We start from the raw sequence: 24641 nt of genomic DNA on the forward strand, positions 1-24641 counted from the left end.
TTTGATGCAAGATACTGTGGACAAAGCATAATTTGCATTCCCCACTTCAATCTTCCCACTGCAAGTCCCTGAATTTTTGCTGACGGGGTTCTAGGGGACTCTTGCAAACAGCACGGCAGGAGAGAAACTGGAATTTACAAATTTGCAGCAAAAGGGGAGAATGAGCAAAAATTATACTCCCCCTACACACACATACCAATGGAAGTGTCATTCCATTACTGTAAATGGCATTGCGTTGGCAGAATATCAACTTTGGAACCACTCTTTCTATTATATTTGCATGTCCCAATGGCAAACCACCTCTGCTCATCTCTTGCCTTGAAAACCCTACTGGGTTACCATAAATCTGCTGCGAGTTGACGGCACTTTACACACACACAGAAAGTGGATAGAGAGAATTCTTTTCTCCCTCGCCCATTATACTAGTACTTGGGGGTACCCAATGAAGTGGATGACCAATAGAGTCAGGACAGACAAAAGAAAATACTTTGTTAATCAATAGGCAATTACATTGTCAAATTCATTGCCAGTGGTTGTAGTGATGGCCCTGAGCCCAGCTTCATGGAGAGATCCATCAAGGGCTACTAGCCATGGTGACTAAAGGGAACCCCCATAGTCAGAAGCAGCAAACCTCTAGCTGCTAGGAGGAAACATCAGAGGGAAGGCCCTGGCTTCTCCGCCCTGTTGTTGGCCCTCCGAACTGGTTGGCCACTGTGTGAGACAGGATGCTGGACTAGATGGACCACTGGTCTGACCCAGCAGGGCTCTTCTGATGTTCTAATGAAGGCCTCGGCCTCTATGCCCTTTTCGTTGGCCTTCCAGGGGAACTGGTTGGCCACTGTGTGAGACAGGATGCTGGACTACATGGACCACTAGTCTGACCCAGCAGGGCTCTTATGATGTTCTAATGAAGGCCTCGGCCTTTAGGCCCTGTTGTTGGCCCTCCGGAGGAACTGGTTGGCCACTGTGTGAGATAGGATGCTGGACTAGATCACTGGTCTGACCCAGCAGGGCTCTTACATTCACATCCTAGCTTTTAGGGGATATTATCCAACATGGCTGGGAAGTAGCTTCTCCTTGCTGAAGTGTAGAGTTTCCATCATGTCCAGCATGGAAGCCTTTGGAGTTCTATGAAGGCAAAGAGGATCCTCCTCATTTGAGTTAGTAAAGCACGGCAGGACATTACCTTTTGTATTTCTTTGGCTTTCGTTACATCTGCACTCTTCTGCAGCAACATGTTTTCAACAGCTTGGAGGCCTTTATTGATGTCTTCTATTTTTTTATCTGTGGTGTAGTGAGGGGAATTTTTCAGGACTTCAGTGTTGACCTAAAAAAAATAAATCAGGAAGAAGCAAAACTACAGAGGAGGAAAAATGGCACAGAAATCCAGAGACAAAACCATATACTTTTAGACATTTCAATTTGGTTCTTTTTCCCTCGCTTAAAGAGCCTTGAACCATGAGGAAAGGTGGGGCATACATGTTTTAATATTGTAAGCTGCCTTGAGATCCATAAAGTAGAAAGGCGGCTAATCAATTTTTCCCCAAATAAATAAAATAATTAATAAATAAATACATTCATCTGGAAACATTTACTGTTTCAGCAATGTGCCTTTAAAAGGTGGAGACCCACCATGAGGTGTGTGTGTAAGGGAATCATCTGGAAATTCCAACATTGAAAATATTGTCCTCCAGCATTTTCTAAGGGGGTTTCAGCAAGCTGACTTCTGCCGCTCGCCTTTACTGATTCTCCACTGCTGTCAACATTCCATCCTTTCTCGGGAATATTAAGTCTTTTTTTGGTCATCAGGTCTTTCTCTCCCTTTCGGTTAATTTTACCAAGTCATATTTTTTATATGGGGGGTGGACCCCTGAGTATGCAGAGACCCCCTATCTTGTCTGTGGATGACCTAATTTTGTTATCCACCCAGGGATTTAACTTCCGTTTGATTAGATATACTGATGTTGCACCAAAGTATCTTTACAGGCCTCTCCCTCACCATCTATGTCACCTCCTTTTCTCTATCCTTCCCCTGGTTTTATGTGGCTCTTACTGCTTCTCCCCCCCTAAACAGTTTTTTGAGGCTTAAGGAAAGGCTATGATGCCTTATTTTCCTTTGGAAGGATTATCGCTGGCTTCTTTTGTAAAAGTCCCAAATCACAAAATGCTTGCAAAATTAGAAGAGAGCCTCACGCAACTGAAATGGTTGAAACGATCTTCGTGGCAGTCCCGTGGCATTACCAGGTAGGGAAATGAGGTCAATGTTAGTGTTTAAGCCAACCGACATTCCCAAAAGGAACATACTCTGAGGTTGCATCATATGGACGTTGAGTAGAAGTCAACATGCCATGTATGCTTTGGGGATTATGAAATAGCCTCCAGAGCTTGCAATTCTGTTAAATTGTTAACACTACTCAGGTCTCAGCCTGCTAAGAACCTGGATAAGTGATTAATACATAGAGCAGGAAATAGCTTAGGAACCCCCCAAGCCATTAGCACAAATAATGCCTGGATGGCAAAACATTGTAAGCCCCATATAACCTACTCTGACCTTTCGCAAGGAACAGCAGAATAAACGTACATTCAGCCCGGAGCCCGGAAAAAGCTGTTTTGAGCCTCCAAAGGAAAAAAATGCGGCTTTTACCTTTTCTTCTAACTCTTGTAAAATCTGTTTGCAGTCTTCCATGTGCTTTTCAATCTCAACGGGAACGATTGTGTACATTTCGGAGTACTTGATTCTCAGTCTATCCATGATCTGCTCAAAGGTTTGTTTCTGACTCTCAACGGCTCTCTGGATCTCCTAAGAGATTGGAGGATTTAGTTCTTGGTTGGGTCCCGTCCCCCTCCCCCATTGTGTTTAGGACACAGACGGGTCATTTTTGTGTTACTGTACAAAGGCTTCGTCTGACTACCCAAGGCCAGATGATGCTTTTCAACCCACAAAGAGCAAATTGAACCTGATACCATTTCATTGTCCTGTCGAGGCAGATGAAATAATAACTCAAGTACACAAAAACACCTCTGTGACCGATGCTTTATAACATGCCCATTGCTAAAAAGGAACAAGAAATATGAAAACTCCCCCTCCCTAAAAAATAAAAAAAGGTCCCAGCAACAATAAAGTGCTGATTCAAGCAGCCCTCTCAAAATTTGGAGTCCTTGCTTTTGTGTACTTAAAGGAAACACCCTGGCAAAACAGTAGCTTCCAGTTCTGGAAGAAGAATATCGATTTCATGCAGCCAGAGAAACCTGACAATCGTCTATTGCTTGCAGCCTAGAAACAGGATGTTCAGATGGGAAATGTGTTTCATTTGCAATCAGAAAGGATGTATTGGGCATGGATGGCTTTGTTACAATTGAATTAGAAAAACAATACAAAGAGGGGGGAAATGTTAACTAAAAGATCAGAGGAGGGGGGAGGGGAAGTCAAAGAACTATACTTTTTAAAATATGTATAATGATTATTTGGAAAAATAAAATAAAAATTTCATTAAAAAAAAAAAAAAGATCTTGGGGTCTTAGCAGACCAAACACTGAACATGAGTCAGCAGTGTGATGCGGTAGCTAAAAAGGCAAATGCGGTAGCTAAAAAGGCAAATGCGATCTTGGGCTGTATCAACAGAAGTGCAAAACAATTGGCTGAGCTATAATGACAAATCCTAGAATTGGAAGGGATTCTATAGGTCATGTAGACTAACCCCCTGCTCACAGAAATGCAGCTAGAGCATCCCTAAGAGACAGCTGTCCACCCACTGTCTGAAGAACTCCAGCAAATAGTGAGCACAAAGAAGACAAGAGTTTGGTTCAGATGATAACTCTCCCCTGGCTTCTCCCTTGCAGACAGCAGGGGAGCCAAAAGCATGCTTTTCCTCCCTTCTGCACTCTAGATAGACTACAGTAACAATTGCTTGACTGGAAGCTAGGAACAAACATCCCAAAGGGCCAGTGTGGTCTAGTGGGTTGAGTGTTGGAGTAAGACCTGGGTTCAAATCCCCATTCTGCCATAAACTTTGCTGGGTGACTGTGAACCAGGCATTCTCCCTCAGTCTTACCCACCAGATAGAGTTGGTGTGATGATTAAGTGGGGGGAAGGGGCAATATTGTGTGCTGTCACGAGCTCCTTGGAAGGTTAACGGGATAGAAATGTACAAGACAGATAATGATTACTGAGCAACTTGGTAGGAAACACCTTATTTTCCCCCCTTAGATCTCTGAAACTAAAAGTACTAGAGAATTTTTTTTGTTTTTGTACAAAAGCTGGAAACTCAGAAATGGGACTGGAAGTATACCAAATACATATGAATCTGCCTTATAGTGAACAGACCATCAATCCATCAAGGTCAGTATTGTCTACACAGACTGGCAGCGGCTCTCCGGAGTGTCAAGCAAGGTCTTCCACATCACCTACTACCTGACCTTTTTAGCTGGATATGCCGGGGACTGAACCTGGGACTGTCTGAATGCCAAGCAGAGGCTCTAACACTGAGCCTCAGCCCCTCTCCAGGGGAAAGCTGCTGAGCCACAGCCCTTCACAGGTCCCATCCCATAAGTATGTCACTGCTCCAAAAGAACCAGACAGACAACCAACCTCGAGTTTTGCTGTCCTTTCAGGAAGAGCCTCTAAGTCGATGCCATGGAGCAACGACATGGTATCTTGCAATGAATTCTTCACAGCATCTATTTCATCACTGGCCTTGGCCCGGTCTTGAATCTCAGAAAGCACAACATCCTTTTGATTCTGAGCCTTTTGTTCGAGCCTGAGAAAGAAGAATAAGCTGATTTTTTTACCCTGCTTTTTCTCTACCGTTAAGAAGTCTCAAAGCAGCTTATAATTGCCTTCCCTTCCCCTCCCCACAACGGACACCTTGTGAGGTAGATGGGGCTGAGAGTTCGGAGGGAGCTGTGACTGGCCCAAGGTCACCCAGCTAGCTTCATGTGGAGGAGTGGGGAAACCAACCCGGTTCACCAGATTAGAGTCCGCCGCTCATGTGGAGGAGTGGGGAATCAAACCCGGTTCTAGGTGGGTCTATCAAGCAGCAGAGGAAAATACACAGTGAAACATCCTAAAATATAGCAGTCGCATAAAAGCAAGGCAATGGATTGGTGTGGCAGTGGTAGAATCTATCTAAAATGCCTGGCACCTAGCAGACTGTAAATTCAAAGCCAGATCAGCTTCTGTGGGCAGAGATCTCCACAACATAGGTGCCAAAACTGAGAAGGCTCTGCTTGTGCTGCTCACTCATCTGGGCATACGGGTAGGGTCACACAAGTCTTCCAATGACAATTTTAACCATGGAGCACATTCGTATAAGAGAAGGTGATATTTCAGATACCCAAGTTCCCGACTATGCAGAGCTGAAGTGATTTACTCAACTCATCAAAACATAAAATTTACAGGAATACTTACTCTTTCAGTCGATCTTGCATAACTTGAATTTCCCTCACAACAGGAATGTCTTCTCCCTGCTCAGTGGGACCCTGAGGGATGCTTAGAACATGCCTTATGCGGTGAAGTAGTAAGAGCAGGAATAATTCCTCTGCATTCACGCTGTCCTCGTAACAGTTTGCGCATTCCAGAAATGCCTGCAGCTCCTCCTTGGTGGATCTTTCTTTCTCTTTGGTGTTTTCAGGTAAATCTTCCTGAAGATTGTCTAGAATGATTGTCTCTCGCTCAATCTGAACAGAAAGACAGGAAGCAGTACAAGAGACAGATGTGAGAATGGGACGCGGACTAGGGCTGTTGAGGAAAAAAAATTCGGGAAAATTCAGGTTCGGGTTTATTGGCCTTCCCCCCCCCCCCGGAAAACCCGAATGCCAAATTTCCTATACCAGTAAAGGTAGGAATTTGGATTTAAATTCAGGATTCCTGAAAAATTCGGCCCTTTAAACCTATTAAACCCATTATGTGGCTTTCTGCGGCTCCTGGGGGGGTATTTTTGCAGGTGTGTGTGTGTGTGTGTTAAGTGCCGTCAAGTTGCTTCTGACTCATGGCGACCCTATGAATGAAAGTCCTCCAAAATGTCCTATCTTTGACAGCCTTGCTCAGATCTTGCAAATTGAAGGCTGTGGCTTCCTCTTTTTTGCAGGTAGAGTTCCCAAATTTTCAGGGTAGCTAGAAGGGTCTCGCCTTGCAAGAACCCCCAAGTTTGGTAAAGATTGGGTCCGGAGTTATGTATACATTATATCTCTATGGAGGCACGGGGCGAACTTTCCCACAGTTAAAGCCCGGCTTCTCCATTAAGATACATTGCAAAGATCACACTAAAGCAGTGGTTCCCAACCATTTTTTGACCAGGGACCACTGGAACTTTTTAGTTCGGTGCAGGGACCCCAAGCTTCAAAATAAGAATTCCGAGTGCCAATGCGGCAATTTAACCTGAATACTGAGGTTTTAGTTTAGAAAAAACAACTCATACGTTAACATCTTTTGCCTTAAAAGAAAAACACAATAGCAGAGCTTTCAATGATACAAACAACTTTTTATTGAAAGGCAAATCCAAGGCAAAACCTCCCATTCTCAAATGGCCAATAACCCCCCATGCAGAGTTTTGAGAATCTGGATGGGGAAAACGTGCATCTGAGTGGCAAATCCAAGGCAAAACCTCCCATTCACAAATGGCCAATAACCCCGTCCCGCGACGGCTGTTAGCCCTTCCATCGCGGGCCCTCTACAACGCCGCACACTTACTGCACAGGGGGGCAACCCATGCCTGGAGGCTAGCCCGAGGGGGCTACTTCCGTCCCCGATGGAGGGAGCCGGGAGGGCAGCACAAGCGCCAATAAGCGCCCCTTTGGTCACGTCGCCAGCGAGGGAGGACGGTGGCCGCGTGAGCGGCCTGGGGGCCAGGGGGAACCGAGGCCCAGCCGGTCCCTTGCCAATACGTCCCCTCTCCTCTAGGAAGCTGAGAGAGGAGCACAGCGAGGGACCTCCCCACAAACGGCAGAGAGGCAGGAGGACGAGCGAGGGGGAGGCGAAGACATGCGCCGCCAGCTTCTGAGCGGCCCGCCGGCCAACTGGTCGTCGGAGGAGCCCGGCCAGGACGCGAGCGGGGTGGAAGGCGAAGGGTCGGATGGACGGAAGTCCCGGCCCAGCCTGGTGTGGGGGCAGGGGAGGCACTTAAGAGGGGGACGGCCCAATAAAGAGGGAACGGGGTGGAGGCCGAGGAGGATCGCCATGGGAAGGCAAATCCAAGACCACCTCCTCCTCGCTGCCACCGCCTGGGCTCCTTCCTACCTTCCCTCCCCGGGGGGCCTGCCGTCCGCCTGTACTCAGCGCCTCGGCCTCCTCCGCCAGCCAAAACCGCGGGAAAATCCCGCCCGCTGAGCACAGCCACTTTGCCAATGCATTTCAATGGAGAAGGGTGGGGTGACCCCTTCCAGATCCCATAACTCCAGAGCAGCCGGCGTAGGGTTGCCAGGTCCCTCTTTCCCACTGGTGGGAGGTTTTTGGGGTGGAGCCTGAGGAGGGCGGGGTTTGGGGAGAAGAGGCACTTCAATGCCATAGAGTCCAATTGCCAAAGTGGCCATTTTCTCCAGGTATCAGCTGGAGATCAGTTGTAACAGCAGCAGATCTCCAGCTACTACCTGGAGGTTGGCAACCTTAAGCCGGCGAGATGTCCCCACATCCTCCCCCCCCCGGAAGCGACTCACCTCCTCGCTGATGGATTTCCATTCCTGGTGCTGCTCCTCACATCTGCTCTCCCATTCCCTGGCAGCCTCGAGCAAGCTCAGCCACTTCAGCCACAGAGCTGACACCACGGCGGCAATCAGCAGGCGGTCGTTTTCTTTGCATGTTGCGCTCAGGTATCCCAAGTCCTGCCGTAAGTTCATGAGATCCTCTTCGGTTGAAGCCAGTCGAGAGGCCAACATCTTTCAAGGAAAAAAACATAGAAAAGGGTTTACTTTTTAAATTTTAAACTTCTATCCCATTTTTTTTTTTTAAGTCCAGCGGCACTTAAAGACTGTTGCATGCTATGGGCTATCAAATCACTTCTGACTTATGGCTACCCTGTGAATTAACGACCTCCAGAACATCACAACAGCCTTGCTGAGGTCCCGCAAATTGAGGGCCGTGGCTTCCTTGATTGAGTCAATCCACCTCTTTCCTACTGCCTTTGACTTTTCCTAGCATGATTGTCTTTTCCCGTGACTCTTTTCTTCTCATAATGTGACCAAAGTACGATAGCCTGTTTAGTCATTTTAGCTTCTAGGGAGAGTTCACGCTTGATTTGATCTATAACCCATTTATGAGCTTTCCTGAGACACAGCTTGCGTCTTCAGATACATATGTGAAGGGAAAACCACGCCAGGACATCTTATGCGAAAGGTTGGGGGCAGCCAAGGCTTGGTGTGAATTAGACTATGAGTAATGTTAGGGGGAAAGAGATGGGTTGATATATAGACGTTAGGTGTATCCCACCATAACTCAACAGAATTAGCAGTTATAGTACTAGATAGTGAGAGAGGTCAGAGGTTTGAACAGATAAGAAAGTAGTTTAAGTAAGAGTTGACCTCGACCATCCAGTATGCGTAACTGTTGGAGAGAATGTTTACCACTTGCTCATTTCAGGCGGGCAACCTCCTAGCTGATGTGTCTTCCCACCTACCTCTGTGTTTGGGCCAACATGAAACGTGGGGGGGGGGCAGGCGGAAATGATGTCATGTGATATGGTGACGTCACTTCCAGATGACGCTTTGGACTTCTCCCCAAACTTTACGGTAATATCTGGCAACTCTATTGAGGAGAGAAGCTGCAGGAAGGTAAGCAGGCTCTTTGGACCAGTGACTCTCTTGGCCTAGCCTACTTCAAAGGCTGTTTTAATAATGGACACACAGAGTTGCCTTATACTGAATCAGACCATTGGCCAATCAAGGCCAGTATTGTCTACTTAGACAGATAGTGGCTCTCTATGGTCTCAAGTGGGAGGTCTTTCACATCACCTACCACCTGATCCTTATAGTTGAAGGTACCAGAGATTGAACCTAGGAACTTCTGCATGCCAAGCATGAGGAAGGAGAACCATGCATGCTGTTTTGAGTTCCTTGAAGGAACGGTGGGATAAAAATGTGATAGATAATTCTCCACAGCAATTTTCGGGCATGTATGTCTGCTACTAGTCAAAATGAATACTAGTCATGATCCTTTGTAGTATCAGAGGAGCATGCCTATTATATTAGGTGCTATGGAACACAGGCAGGATGGTGCTGCTGCAGTCGTCTTGTTTGTGGGCTTCCTAGAGGCACCTGGTTGGCCGCTGTGTGAACAGACTGCTGGACTTGATCGGCCTTGGTCTGATCCAGCATGGCCTTTCTTTTGTTTCTTATGTAGAGGAAAGACAGTGCAGTAACTAGCAGTGCGACCCTAAACAAAGTTACATTCGTTTAAGCCCACTCACTTCAACGGACTTAGAAGGGTGTAAAATCTACTTACGATCGCACTGTGGGAGTTCACACTGGGAAGTCCCTGCTTCAACTGTGATCCCTGCTATGAACGCTCTACATGGCATCATGTAGCTACTGTGCCTTAGCTCTTTCCTGAACCTCCAAAATTCTGCATCACAGACATCATAAAGAAGAAGGAGGAGGAGGAGTTGGTTTTATATGCTGACTTTCTCTACCTTTTAAGGAGCCTCAAACCAGCTTACAATCGCCTTCCCTTCCTCTTCCCACAACAGACACCTTGTGAGGTAGGTAGGGCCGAGAGAGTTTGGAGAGAACTGTGACTAGTCCAAGGTTACCCAGCAGGCTTCATGTGTAGGAGTGGGGAAACCAGCCCGGTTGGTCAGTCTAGATGTGATGGTAGCACATCTGTATCTTTAAAACATGGAACTGTCCCAATCACGTCGAAGGAGGGGAAGGGGTTCATTTAAAAGGTAAAAGAAGTACAGGAGTGAAAGGTACCGGACCTAATTTGCCATCCTGCTGCTCCTCCCCGCAAACATTTTCTGCGTGACCAAGATCACTCCCAGGACTGGAGTTCATCAGACGAGAAAAGTGCTTGGGGCTACAAAGAGCTGGCGGGATAAAGAATTCTGTATTCACCTACCCCCCCCCTTTTAAAAATTAGAGCACCCCCCTTTTTATGTGATGGGGCAGTTCCATTTTTACACACATACCACTGTCACCTTTTCCATGTTCTAGATGTGCATGGAGTAGGGCGCTCTGAACAAAAAAAAAACGCTATATAAATGCAAAGCATCGTCCCTCCTCACCTTGCTTTGTTCAGACTGCTCCAAAGCTTCTTTGTAAGATCCTGGCATACGGTACAAAGATTTCCCGAGAACCTTTCCTACGTTGTGAAGATCAGCACGTATCTTCTCTTTGGATTTTGCAAAGCTGCGGTATTTTTCAAAACATCTGTGGATGGCACCAGCCCTAAATTAGGCTCTTGAAATGGACCCATTTCGACCAATTATGGAATTATCCTTTCCCACCAGCATGAAGCGTAATGCAGACATGTACAAAATAAGGTGATTTCCTCCCCACTTTTCTCGTTAAAAATAAAAGCGTCATATTCTAATGTGTCAGACGTTGGGACATTCAGTGACTTGATCTCTTCCAAATCTGCCATTTTAGGTTCATATTCAGCACCAGAACTTGAATTGCTCCTGGATCTCCCCTGACTCCCCCTGCCCCAAGCCAGGTAACCTCTTTCTAATACAAGCTAGCCGGCTTCTCGCCTTTGTTCTGACCTTCTCGTACCTTAAACTCCCCGGCACCGAATCCTCTAGCTCAAGTTCAGAAGGGAGTACAAATGGATCGTTACAAAACAACATAAGTGAGACATATAATGGAGCCCATTTACACATTCCCCGGCAAGTCGTTTAGTTGTTAACGTTGCGATGTCACCGAATTTTTTCCGGGCAACTCTGATCTGAATTACAGGAATGCATTAAGGCAGGATTATGGTGTCTGTCATGAAATTGGATTCAGCTTAATGGTGAAGAATGTGACCTGAGATATTCCAAGTTCAGGTACTAATCTTGGCCACAAATTCAGTAGATAGTATTCAGCAACCCACCATCCTAGCAGAAGGGCTGCCAAAACACACTGCTATTATTTTATTTACTTCATTTTTAGGAGTTAAACCTAACAGCTATCACCGACCCCCAGACAGTGGCGGACTGGGCATAAAAATATTGGTTGCCAGGAGACAAAGGGGGCCCACCCACAAGTATAAGGCTATCATTTGATTTTTATTAATTTTTATTAGTAACGTATTGTCTAATGTTTAAGGGCCCCCGCTTCATCAGGGGCCCACAGGGACCCACTTGCCATCGGGCAAGCTGACACATTGGCCAGTCCGCCACTGCCCCCAGACTAAGATTTCCTCTGGTTCCCCCTCATACCACCCAACCTAAACATCCTGTGAAAATAATCACACGGCTCGGAAAAGGCCCCCTGGAATTTTGCCCCCCCCCCAATATCCGCCTGGGAGGGCCGGCGGCATGGTATATAGCCCGATCTTGTAGGATCTCAGAAACTAAGCTGGGTTGGTACTGGGATGGGAAACAGGGTCGCCAACCTCCAGGTATTAGCTGGAGATCTCCTGCTATTACAACTGATCTCCAGCCGATAGAGATCAGTTCCCCTGGAGAAAATGGCCGCTTTGGCAATTGGACTCTGTGGCATTGAAGTCCCTCTCCTCCCCAAACCACGCCCTCCTCAGGCTCTGCCCAAAACTTCACACACACACACACACAAAAAAAATATCTGCCTCATTAGCAGCCTAACAGTCTAGTCTAGCCTCCTCTCTTCAGAGCATGGAAGCTAGGCAGGGTTGGCCACAGTCAGCATTTGGATGAGAAATCACCAAGGTTATGAATTAAACTGTGAACCTACCTCTGAACATCAGATTTCCTCTTCAGATTTTGCTCCTTTACTTCCAAGCTTTTAGCAAGTAGATCACAAAGTGTTTTTTCCAGCTGCGGCTTGAGGTGTGGTTTAATGAGGCTTCCCAGGTGGGAGGTCAGTGATTCCACTTCAGACTTTGTTGCCTCAAATTCTTCTTCCGTACGGTGAGGAAGCAGCCAAGACTCTTCTAGCTCGCTCAAGCTGAGCAGAGGAGAGGAGAGGAGGGATTCATTCTTATGGACAAGATCCGCAGCCTTCTGGACAGCTTTGTGGTAAGACTTAACAGTCCCGTAGGCCTCCTCTAAGATGCTCTGCATGTGGACAGAAGGATTCAGAAGGACAGCTGAGAAATGCAACAAGATTCTGTAGGCTAAAAGATCATAGAATCATAGAGTTGGGAGGGACCACCAGGGTCATCAAGTCCAACCGCCGCCTGCACCATGCAGGAAATTCACAAATACCTCCCTCCACACACACCCAGTGACCCCTACTCTATGCCCAGAAGATGGTTAAAAAAACACCCTCCAGGATCACTGGCCATCTAACCTGTAGGAAAATTGCTTCCTGACCCCAAAGTGGCAATCGGCATTACTCTGGGCATGTAAGAAACAGCCATGAGAGCCAAGCACTGTCTCATCCCTTCCTGCCCTCCCTCTCATGATCTGCCTAAATTCACAGATCATGGTCACTTTGGAGGACAGATTTTATGGCATTATGGCAGATAGCATTGTTGCAAATAGTGAAACCAAGTGGGGTTTTGAAAGGTGCAATCGACTCTCCCTTTCTTGCCTGATCCCAAAGCAAATTGAGGCTGCACAAGCTTGCAATTTGCATTGCGTGGATGGAATGAGATACATGATCTTGAGTCCCTAGAGCCACCCTGGTGACCCTGATTGGGCTGAAAGGCGGGATATAAATCTATAGTTCAGGGGGCAATGGATCTACTCTGAAGGCCCTGAGGCTGAACAGCGACACAGAAATTACTTCAATAAGTAGGACCTAGAGATTTAAGTGCTGCAGGCTGAGGTCTTTCACATCACCTCCTTGCCTAGTCCCTTTAACTGGAGATGCTGGGGATTGAACCTGGGACCTTCTGCATGCCAAGCAAATGCTCTACCACTGAGCCACAGCCCTTCCCTACTTACCGAACGTGTGACAATGTCCGCTTTCATCTGCGCTTTTAGGTTTCGCAGCTCATCCAATTTTGTTTGCAGGCCATCCAGAGATTTTTCTTCTGCAGCTCCCCTCTCTTTATCCATTCGCTCCTCAGCAGCACAAGATTCTGCTTCTATGACCTCTTCAAGCGCTTTGCAGTACATCTTTTCACCGAGGATCCTATGTGTTTCTAAGTCGACCCCGAGGGGCTGCGGGAGCTCAGATTGGATTTGCTTCCAGGTCTGCAAGTTATGGTCCAGTCTGCTCTGAAAATCTTGCTTAGGCGTGCATTTTTCTTCAAGAGCCAATATCTGACTTTGTATAACTTGTGTCAACCCATCTATTTTCACGTCCAAGTTCTTTATGTGCTGCCTCTTGGCCTCCTTGAGAGACGCGCCCAAGGTCTCGCTTTTATCTAACAGGCTGAGTTCCTCCTGAGTTAAACATCTGGCCTGTTGCAATCTCTGACTCAGAATCTTTGCTGATATCAAACTGGTTTCAGGGGCACAGCCAGAACCATCTTCTAAGGCCTCACAGTCCTTCTGGATGCTAGATGCGACTGCTTCAACCTCCTTCAGTGGTGTTTGGTCCCCGTCGCATTCGGCAGAAAATCCTTTCACCATTCTGCAGAGCTGGCTTTGCAGTTCGTCAAGGCGTGAGATGTCCCATTTCAGGCCCAGGCATTCCCACACTTCCTTGTACCTGTGCAAATGCGACAAGCTGGACTGGATGTCCAAAGCTCTCTCCTTAAACCCATTCGATTTACCCTTGACCTCTGCCTCGGCACTCAACAGTTCCCCCGGATCAAAATCCAACTCATTGCACTTGGGACTGTTGAGATCCTGCTGCAACATGGTTATTTTTTCTGAAAGCTTGCTCCAGGCATTGATCTTTCTTTGCACTAAGCAGCATCTGCTCTGGAGAAGCCTGGAGGCTCTCTTCGTTCTGTTCCTGAGGCTTCTTAAACAATCATCTAAAAATAATTGCTCGAATGTCTTTAGCCCCTGGGGAGAGTCTTTCAAACATTCATCTATAAGGCCTTCCATTTCCCGAAGCGCCTTAGGAATCCCTTCCAAAGCAGCCTGGCGTTGCTCCAAGTCGGACATGTCACTTGCTTCGCTGGTATTGGAGACCAAGGTTCTCTCGACCTCTGCAAGTCGAGCTTCAACCCTTTCTACATCCGCAAAAAGCTTTTGTCTCTGTGCCAGCTGAGATTCCAGCTGTTGCAACCTCTGCGCTAATTTCAGGACAAGGTCTTGGGAGCCGGTTTGTAACTCCAAGGAAAGAGAGCTGAGGGCCGAGGCCTCTCCAGATTCTAATTGAGAAGCGATGCTCCGGGCTTCATCAACCAGTTGCATAAGAGCTGGTTCTTTGTCTTTAGCTTCTCCAAACTCCGCCTGACAGTTTTTGATTTGGGACATCACGTTATCTGGGAAAAGGGCTGCCTTCTCATTAAGACGGAGCCCCTTGACTCTGACCCACAAAATGGCCTCTGCTATCCTCTTCCTAAGTTCATAAGCCTGGAGATAACCAGCGGCGACCTGGACACCCTCCCGAGGAGTCAGCTGCTCGAGTTCCTCCACTTGGTTCTGCAAATCATTCATTGCGTTTTCCAGAGCTCCTTTTTCTGAATCGCTCCAAAACCTTTTCATCTGCATCTCGGTGTCTCTTTTTAACAGAGCGACGCTGTCTTTCAAGGCCCGCAGCTCTATGGTCAGCGATGCGGGGTGCACATTTGCTTCTCCACTGGGAACATTTAATCCCGTTCGCAAATGGTACTGCTGTTCCAGTGACCTTTGCAGGTCCTGTGCTTTACTCATGAGGAGTTTAAATTCACTGGCCTCTGCCGCGACCTGAAGCTGCTTCCTTCGAAGCGAGTGCTCTGTCTGATCCCACCACCGCTCAGCTTGCTCCACCTGGCTTTGAGTTAACTCCTTGTCCATGTCTTTAAGATGTCTAGATAAATGTTCTTGTTGGGTCTTCAGCTTATTTAAAAGGTCTCTCTCTTTCTGAACGGAAGCCAAGAACTTCTGAATGTTCTCCAGGAGACCCGTGCCTTCCATAGGTGCCCTTCTGAAAGAAGAAAAACATTCCAATAACTGACCCCATTGATCAGTTCTTGATCCTGCAAATATTTAATGACTCAAGGCCAGTGTAGTCAAGCAAAGACTCTGTGTGCAACCTCTCTTAACTGTGCCTGTGTACATGAATCAGGTAGGGAGGTGTGCTATATAAACCCACAACAAAACATAAGAACATAAGAGAGGCCATGCTGGATCAGACCAAGGTCCATCAAATCCAGCAGGCTGTTCACAGAGTGGCCATCCAGGTGCCTCTAGGAAGCCCACAAACAAGACGACTGCAGCAGCAGCATTATCCTGCCTGTGTTCCACAACACCTGATATAACAGGCATGCTCCTTTGACCCTGGAGAGAACAGGTATGCATCATGACTAGTATCCATTTTTACTAGTAAAACCATTCCCACTATGAGATTTGTACCCACCGTGGCTCTGACACAGGTTGCCAGGAGCACAGTGTGGAAGTGCCAGTTCATACAGATATCCTTCTGCAGAGGAACCCTGAACCTGGGGATGACTGTGAAGGATTATAAGGAAGTCATTCGCCGGAGCAAATCAGTTCACCAGGGACCAGCAGACATCCCGGAAGAGCCCAGGCTTGCGAGGCTTGAAAGCCTCCGAAGGGAACCAAAGGCATAGGAACAAAAGCGAGTGGCTTGGGGTATATAAGGCCCTGGAGCCCAGAGCCAAGGAAGATGCGGTTGGTGTGGTATATTGGTACTGTTGCTTTAAGGACAACAGTCGGGACAACGGTCTGCTGTCAGAGAAGAGGGCCAGGAGATAGAGGAGCAGCCCAATGGGGGAAAGAGGTTCAGGATGATTTAACACCCCCCACACACACTCCAGATCTGTGGCCTGAGCAGGAGGCTAAAGGCCTGGCAGCCCTCAGGCGGTTCCCCCTCCCTTGGCACCTTGGGGGTTGGGAACACATGAACACATGAAGCTGCCTTATACTGAATCAGATCCTCGGTCCATCAAAGTCAGTATTGTCTACTCAGACCGGCAGCGGCTCTCCAGGGACTCAGGAAGGGGTCTTTCACATCACTTGCTTGCCGAGTCCCTTTAACTGGAGATGCCGGGGATTGAACCTGGGACCTTCTGCATGCCAAGCAGAGGCTCTACCACTGAGCCAAGGCCCCTCCAAGATGAAATGTAGGCTACCCAGAGCTCCTTGAGGGAGGGTGGGATACAAATGATTGGTATTTGTTATTTTAACAGTAAATTAACAGAAAAAAATAGTACAAGGTTCTCTTCATCGCTCTGCCTGTTGCAAAAGCAGAAGTCTATTCAGGTGAATTAACGGATTCAGAAACCCAACTCATGCCCTGTAAAATTCGAGTAAGTTTCCCCTGTACTCACGTTTTGATGTGCTCTTTTTCCGCTGATAAATGTTTCATGGAAGACTGAATAGCAGTAAGGCATCCTTGGTAATTATTAACTAACTGGAATTGATGCCGTTTGGCCTCTTGAACAGTCATTAAATCTTTGAGTAGTTGGTCCCAGCCAGAAACCAGGCTGTGTGGGTCTGACCAATTGGGCTCGCCTGCTTGTGCAGTGGTCAGGTATTCTCCCTGCCGTAACAATGAAACATCAGCTTTCTGTTTTTCCAGTTGGGTGCACAAACGCTGCAATGGAAGGCCAGGCAAACAAGTTATTATTATTTCATTATCTGAATTCAAGAACACTGGCGGGGAGGGCGGGATATAAATTTAATTTAATTCAAATTATTGTTGTTGTTGTTGTTATCCATTCCTGTCTCAGACTGGAGACCAAGTCCTATGAGGAAAGGTTGAAGGAGCTGGGTATGTTTAGCCTGGAGAGGAGAAGACTGAGAGGAGATATGATAACCATCTCCAAGTACCTGAGGGACTGTCATATAGAGGAGAGTGCCGAGTTGTTTTCTGTTGCTCCAGAAGGTCGGACCAGAACTAACGGGTTGAAATTAAATCAAAAGAGTTTCTATTTAGACATTAGGAAGAATTTTCTAACAGTTAGAGCTGTTCCTCAGTGAAACAGGCTTCCTTGGGAGGTGGTAAGCTCTCCTTCCCGGGAGGTTTTTAAGAAGAGGCTAGATGGCCATTTGTCAGCAATGCTGATTCTGTGACCATAGGTAGATGATGAGAGGAAGGGCATCTTGGCCATCTTCTGGGCATGGAGTAGGGGTCACTGGGGGTGGGTGGGGAGTTAGTTTGGTATTTCCTGCATTGTGCAGGGGGTTGGACTAGATGACCCTGGTGGTCTCTTCCAACTCTATGATTCTATCTAGTTTCTACTGTGTCTGGACTTGGAAGTTCCATTTAGATACCATGACCTATCCTCCATGACTTCAAACAAGCAGTAATTGTCACATTGTCTGGTCATGAATTCCGTATGTTAATTAGATGCTGTTTGATGCCTAACTTGCCGTGACCGGGATGGCCCAGACAAGCCTGATTTTGACAAATCTCAGAAGCTATGCAGAGTCAGCCCTGGTGAATACTTGGATGGGAGACCACCAAGGAGGTCCAGGGTCGCTAAGCAGAGGCAGGCAATGGCCAACCACCTCTGGATCTCTCTTGCCTTGAAAACCCTACGGGGTGACCATAAGTTGGCTGCAACTTTACCGCACTTTCCACCACAATGCTCATCTTGAATCTCCTGTTAAACATATTCACTGGGTGACCCTGAGTTCTAGTATTAAGAGAAAGACAAACTGGTAAGTGTATAAGACTCCGTTGTGTCCCTCCTTGGTCATTTTCCTAAACCAAAAAGCCTCCAAAACAGTCTTTACAGTGATCCAAACCTTGGATCATTTTAGAATTTTTAGAATTTAAGTTGTTAAGTTGTATTGTTTATTGTTGTATTTCTGGTTCTGAGCCGCCCTGAGCTCGACTTTGGTCAGAAAAGGGCAGGATAAAAAAATCAATCAGACAAACAAACAATAAATTAGGGCAGCCTGTCTCTGTCCCTTCTGTCCCTTTTCCAGAGTAATCAAATCCGTTCTGAGATGGGACGACCCACACTAAATGCTTTAGGAAGCGAATTATGACCCCACCATAGATTTCACATAGAAGCACTTATACCAACACATCTTATGTGAGTGAATTCTGCAATCGTGTGAGTAGCGCTGATTGCACAGGTCTTTCTCTTGTTGGGAAGGATGGGGCTGATTGGTATGAAAGACCTCCTCTATTGACCCTGTATACGTGGCTGAAATTCTCACAGGCACTACCCATCATTGTGGGACTGCATGGTGTGGAAACATCTCCCATGACTTTGTGAGGAGGTTTGTGGGTGTCTCCAAGAAGGATGATCGGATCGGTGCCACCAAGTCACAACCCTGCAGGGTATGCAAGGCAAGAAACGAACAGAGGTGGGTTGCCATTGCCTGTCTCTGCATTGTGATCCTGGACTTCCTTGGTGATCTCCCATCCAAGTAATAACCAGGGCTGACCCTGCTTAGCTTCTGAGATCGGACGAGATCAGGCTAACCTGGAACATCCAGGTCAGGGCAATATCGGATTCCTGGAGATCAAGTGCAATCAGTAGATGGATGTATTTGCTATTCCCATACCTCTATCTCCCCTAGCTGGTCATTCACCAATGCAATATCCAAATCGGCAGCCTGGATTTTCACCTCATTGACCTTTTGCTCCATCTCAGCATATTCAGCAATTGCTTGGGCTTCAGGTGGAGCAAGACCTTTCTGAGAAACTCCTTCCACCACGGATCCCTGGAAAGACGAAGAAGTCATCTCAATCAATACTGTACTTTGATTCTACTCACAACCTCAAGGGTTCATGCAGAAGTGCATGTAAAAATGAAGAGGTCCTGGGGTTCAAGCAGATACGGAGACCACGTCATCTTCTAAGAAACCTTATCCTCTGGTCTTAGATATTAGTTGTGCTTATTTGGTGGCACAGATTTATATGGAAACTCCAAGGAACTTGTGGGTTTTGAGAGAACCTACTTCTTCCTAGGTCCCTTAGCTGAACCCAAGAGGGCATAGCTTGAGGATGCTTCATAGACTCAAGAGAATGGTTCAAACCCTCAGGCATCCAAAAAGGCAAGACTTGCATAAACTTCCTAACTGAGAAAGACACAAGACTGCCTTTGTATACCAGTGTAAGCAACTGAAAACTCCATTGGATAGATCGGAGCACTCCCTTTGGTGGCTCATAAAATAGCACCCCCCTGACCCAAACGTCACCAAACTAGTGGGTTCTTCTAAGGAGAGTCACCTGCAGCTATGCGACAAATTTGGTGCCTCTACCTTAAAAAACAGCTTCCCCCCGCCCCTAGATTTTATTGTAGCTGAAAATTCTAGGAAAAGCTGAAAAAAAGCTTTAAAAACCTATTTACCGATGCGGGTATTTGGCTTGTTTCGGCTTTTCTAAATTTTTTGGGGTCTAATAGACCCGAATATGAAAAATATTGGGGGGGAAACGGTGCACACTCCTAATGCTAATTCACAACTTACAGATGGAATAACATTAAGTATTAAGTTGGAACCGGCCCTCACCAGCTGCTACAGGCAACAGGGCCCCCGCATCCCGCCACTACCAGAACTCGGAAATACGAGGCTCCTGGAGTAATGGATCAAGGGCTGTGACAGCTGAAGAGCCACCAGCGATCGGTAACAGCACCTAAGAATGTGTCGTTCAAACGGAGTTGTGCCACAATAGAAGATTATTACCTTGCTTTCTGGCGACTGATGGGTAGCAGGAGAGGGAACGAGGTTGGCCCCTATTACTTTCCCATTCATTAACGGCAAAGTGGTTTGAGGCGCCTCTGACCTCTTGCCTGTTGCTTGCAATTGCTTTTGATAGCCCTGCGGTCGCTGCTGAGGCTGGTCGGCAAGCTGATTATCTGCTGGCGCTCGTCTGTATTTCTTCGCCCTCCTTCCACTCCGACTTCTTACGCGCTGAAAATTGTCGCTTTCCATCCAGCCGTCTTTTAACCCCTGATAAATGGTAAGAAGAATGTGTAGGGGAAGGAGGAGGGGAGAAGGAAAAGTTCTTAGGACAAAAGTTACCAAAATGCCAATTGCTTCTTAATGGAAGAATTTCTATCGCACAAGAAGAGAAAATGGCAGGTGGGGGAGGCTGAAAAGGTCTCAGAGAAAAGTTAATTTGAACAGTGGGATCGCACGTTAGCAAATAGTGTGCAGAGGAGTGTCTGGCTGTCCTCGAGGGGGGGCAGGGCTTTTTCGGCCCTGGCCCCGACCTAGTGGAACAGTCTCCCAGGGCCCTGTGGGATGAGTTCCGCAGGGCCTATAAAACAGAACTGTTCCGCCAGGCCTACAACTGAGGCACTAGGCAAGTAGGTGATGTGAAAGACCTCCGCCTGAGACCCTGGAGAGCCGCTGCCGGTCAGAGCAGACAATACGGTCCCGAAGATACAATCTGATTACAACTTGACAGCACTTACATAACGTATTCTTTTGCTTTATTTGCTCTGCAACTTTAAGATTTTGTTTTTTGATTAAATTTTTATGCTTTAAAAAAAATCTTGTTAATAATGATAATTGTTGTAAGCCACTTCAAGTACTTTTTAAGACCATAGCCAATAAATATCCTAAAATAATTAGCCTGAGTACTAAAGGGACAGACGTTAACGTTACCTCAACTAATGGAGTTGTGCCTTCTGCAGAGTCAGCAGATATGGAGCCCAGCAGCTGCTCTTCAACTGTCAGCCACGTCTGGAAATGTTGCGTTGTTTCTCTCTCCGTTTGGTTTTTCCCTCCATGGGCCTTTTCCTTCAGCTGACAGGAACATAAAAGAATTAATTCAACAAACGGTCTACAGAGAGATGTCGAAGAATAATCATATTGCTAAGCCTGACGACGTACAAGAATGAATAACATTTGTCCTGTAAAATTCTTCCCACTTTAACACAAAATGGATATTGGTTCAGATGTTGGAATGAATCAAATGATTTGGGCTCCCCCCACCCTCGTTTTATATGCATAATATTTTTTCTCCAGTCACTCAGCCATGGAGGCCAAACCCAAGTAGTTACAGAGGCAAGTCCTTTGTCATGTTAATTTTTGTCATGGGAAAAATACTATGAGGTGACTTTCATTCCTCTGTCTCTGTACCATTTAAGTATTTGAAGGGCTGTCACTTAGAGGAGAGCAGGGAGCTGTTCCTGTTGGAAGCAGAAGATAGGACTCGCAATAATGGGTATAAATTGCGAGCAGAAAGGTACCAGATGGATATTAGGGGGGAAACCTTTTACAGTAAGAGTTGTTCGACAGTGGAATCAGCTGCCTAGGGAGGTGGTGAGACCCCCGCACTCACTGGCAATCTTTAAGCAACGGCTGGACAAACACTTGTCAGGGATGCTCTGGGCTGATCCTGCATTAAGCAGGGGGTTGGACTAGATGGTCTGTGTGGCCCCTTCCAACACTATAATTCTATGATTCTATGTGGTATTCATTCAACATTTACTCTCAGGGCTTTTCACGGTCTTCCTTTGAATTTCAGCAGAACGTCAAAAAGCAGAACCCAATAAATAAAGAGAGAACGCTCAAACCTATTTTGTCCAAAAGGAAGGATCCTTTCAGAACTCTTAAAAACAAACCCTGAACACTTTAAAAAATACATATTTTCAATACATGAGAGCTAGTTTTGAATGGGTTAATCTCTTTCTTGTTTCTATGGCAAAACATGGATGTACTTTTCTGGAATCCCTGAAACAATGACATGGTTGGCACAGCAACAAAATGGCTGTCACATAATGGCTGCTGCAGGAGGCAGAGCCAGCCACAGAATGATTACCACGGCTTAACTTCAATCACACAGAGCAGATCTTTGTGCTGTGGTGGCAGCTACTGCCAAAGCAACATTTTTAAAAATCTGCACAGCCAATCCAATTTCCAATAGTCAATCAGAAGTCTTGCTGGGCAAAAACCTTTCCTGGCCCAGACCACTTCCTTAAAACACTTGGCCAGAAAAGGTGTCAGCAGGAGCCATAGCACCCATGAACACCACGTCAGGGACTCCTGCACTAGGGAAACGGAGGGCACATTTGGCAGCAGCTCATCCAGCTGCCAAAAAGTAAACACCACAGGAGCTTGGGGGAAAGCCATGGCTCATTTTGCTTTTCATGGGGCCATTCCAAGGCGGTACCCCCAGCCCACAGCACTTACCGATCTTTCCCGCCACTCATCAAGGCCTTCTTTCAAACTGCTATCTTTAGCAGCAATGGGAATATCCGTAATGACTAGTTTGTCCATCGGTGTCATTTCATCTACATTCTCTCGGGTCTGTGTTTTATCGGAAAAGCCATTGTTTTGTTTGAGCATGTCACTGAGGACATTCCTAGCCTCTTGCTCTGCATATTCAAGTTTATTTTTGAAACGTTTGAGTTTACATTTAGGCGTATCCGTCCCGTACTTAATAAGCTTCCGTTCCAGCAGGGAGGGTTTCTGCTTGACTGATTCTACTAAAGCGATAATCTCCTGTAACGTATCTTCCGCTTGGCAAAGAGGATCTTGCTGTACCTTTCAAATAAAGCCATAAAAAAGAATTACAAGGCATTTACAGCTATCAAAGGGACTTCCACAAAGACCTTGACAATACAGGAAGTCCCTAAATAAAACCATTACAATAAAAATACTTAGCCGACGGCAACAGAAAGTTAAAAAGTGGTACTTCCCTGATCATAAAACAACACAATTTATATTGCGTTTTCTAATGTTTAAAACTATATAAATCCTGGTGACTGGCTGAAGGTAGTGGAAGAGTTTCCGAGCTGACTGCACAGGCAGTATCAGTGATATGCAGCGGCCCAAATTTACCGAGTGTTTCACCAAACATAGCAGCCAGGATTGATTGTTGGAGCTTGGGAGCTAAGCAGGGTTGGCCATGGTCAGTATTTGGATGAGAGACCACCAAGGAAGACTGGGGTTGCTCTAGAAAAGAGCAAGAGTCCAGGAGCACCTTAAAGACTAACAAAAATTTCTGGCAGGGTAGGAGCTTTCGTGAGCCACAGCTCACTTCTTCAGATACAGCTAGAATGTGATTCCATCTATCCTTAAGTAGAGACGAGTGAATTAGACACACAATGGCAATGTAAATGTCAAATGCAAGTAAATGACATTAGCAGGCGTGATTGGATTAGGTGTGATATGCAGAGGGGTAGTAGGCGGGGAGAAATCAGCATTGGTAATGAGACAGGAAACCCAGATCTCTATTAAGCCCCAGAGAATGCATAGTTTTGAACTTCATTATTAGATGTTAATTCAGCAGTCTCTCTTTCTTAATCTCCCTTTGAAATCCCTTTGTAAGAGATTGCTATGTGGAGGAAGGCAATGGCAAACCACCTCTGCACATCTCTTGCCTTGAACACCCTGTGGATGGGGTCTCCATGAGCCGGTTGTGACTCGATGGCACATTCATCACCACCATTCATGGCTGGCCCTTCCCATCACATTGTACCCCCCTGTTTGCTAATGGGACTTACTGATCAAACTGGAAATCAAGGCACATTTGGGTTCCCATAGTTTTTCTGTCTCCAGGATCACCCCTTTATTCAACATTCAAACCCCTCCCAAAACCTCAAAGCCATCTCTTACTGGTGCTAACCAAGTCAGCAGGATGCTGATGTCTTCCCCTAAGGAATTACAGGTTCAATTTTTCCTCATTTTAGAGCCACAATGCGGCCAAGGGTTATGGCCACAATGCGGCCAAGGTAAACAGCCACCCTACAGGCATTGCTGGGTGGGGATTTAAATGCAGGACTCCCTGGGCCTAGTCTAACAATTGCACCACATTGGATCTTGAACACTGGATTTATATACCTTTCCAGGCATCACATTTCGGATTATCCAACAGTGCCTACTGCAGACCCCATGATCCTCCTGATATGTGCAGCTGCCATTTCTCAAACAAAACCGCAACCATGCATACCAGAAGGATCATGGGTAGCGAATGATCCTGACATGCGCAGTTAGAGGCCCCCAAACCAGGGTTGGGCTCAGGGCGGCATACATCCAGAACAGGTATGTGGGTCAGTGGGTGAAAAGAGAGGCAGGAGAAGGGGGGGTCAGTGGTGGGCAGGGAAGGGAAGTGGGCCCCTGGGCACTCTCCCTCCAGGGCGACCCAAAAGCTGGGACAGGCCCCGGCTTTCCCCATTGGCCCACATTTCCCTACCGACCTGTGAAAAATCATGCGAGGACCTGCGTGGTGCTGGGCAGAGGTGAGGGAGGGGCAACATTTCTCCTTGCCGCTTTAAGGCCCCCCTCAGCCTTCATCAAGCAACCACCATTGCTTTGGACTAATCCATTTCCAAACTCATCTGGAAAAGTTCTCCCGACCTGCTTTTGATCCCTTCCGGAAGCCTCCAAGAGCTCCTTCAGTGTCGCCCTCAAGCGCACGGTGAGTTCTTCACAACGCCGGTGCTCCTCAGCGTGACCTTCTAAGAGTGTGCCCATGTTCTGGAATCCAAGCAGTTTTGAAATGTCAGTGCATTTCAGCTGCACAGAGAAGCATCCTCTGTATATTTATTTAAAAAAAATACAAATTTCTGGTTCTTCTAGGTTATCCGGGCTGTGTGACCGTGGTCTTGG

At 46.7% G+C, this 24641-nt stretch overlaps 1 protein-coding gene across 1 annotated transcript in view; it reads right to left on the reverse strand.

The window, feature by feature from the left end:
• Positions 1-24641, reverse strand: part of SYNE2 (spectrin repeat containing nuclear envelope protein 2) — a 222887-nt gene that overhangs the window by 123278 nt on the left and 74968 nt on the right. The window contains exons 38-50 of the mRNA XM_056851222.1: positions 24390-24509; positions 22221-22574; positions 20691-20831; positions 18642-18800; positions 16448-16713; positions 12999-15081; positions 11842-12164; positions 10212-10356; positions 7651-7869; positions 5408-5676; positions 4589-4757; positions 2645-2800; positions 1187-1327 (exon numbers count right to left, since the gene is read on the reverse strand). Coding sequence (XP_056707200.1) covers positions 1187-1327; positions 2645-2800; positions 4589-4757; positions 5408-5676; positions 7651-7869; positions 10212-10356; positions 11842-12164; positions 12999-15081; positions 16448-16713; positions 18642-18800; positions 20691-20831; positions 22221-22574; positions 24390-24509 — 4545 coding nt within the window. The remainder of the gene's footprint in view (positions 1-1186; positions 1328-2644; positions 2801-4588; positions 4758-5407; positions 5677-7650; positions 7870-10211; positions 10357-11841; positions 12165-12998; positions 15082-16447; positions 16714-18641; positions 18801-20690; positions 20832-22220; positions 22575-24389; positions 24510-24641) is intronic.

This window comes from Euleptes europaea, chromosome 6 (assembly GCF_029931775.1).
Source record: "Euleptes europaea isolate rEulEur1 chromosome 6, rEulEur1.hap1, whole genome shotgun sequence".
NCBI classification, from domain to species: domain Eukaryota; kingdom Metazoa; phylum Chordata; class Lepidosauria; order Squamata; family Sphaerodactylidae; genus Euleptes; species Euleptes europaea.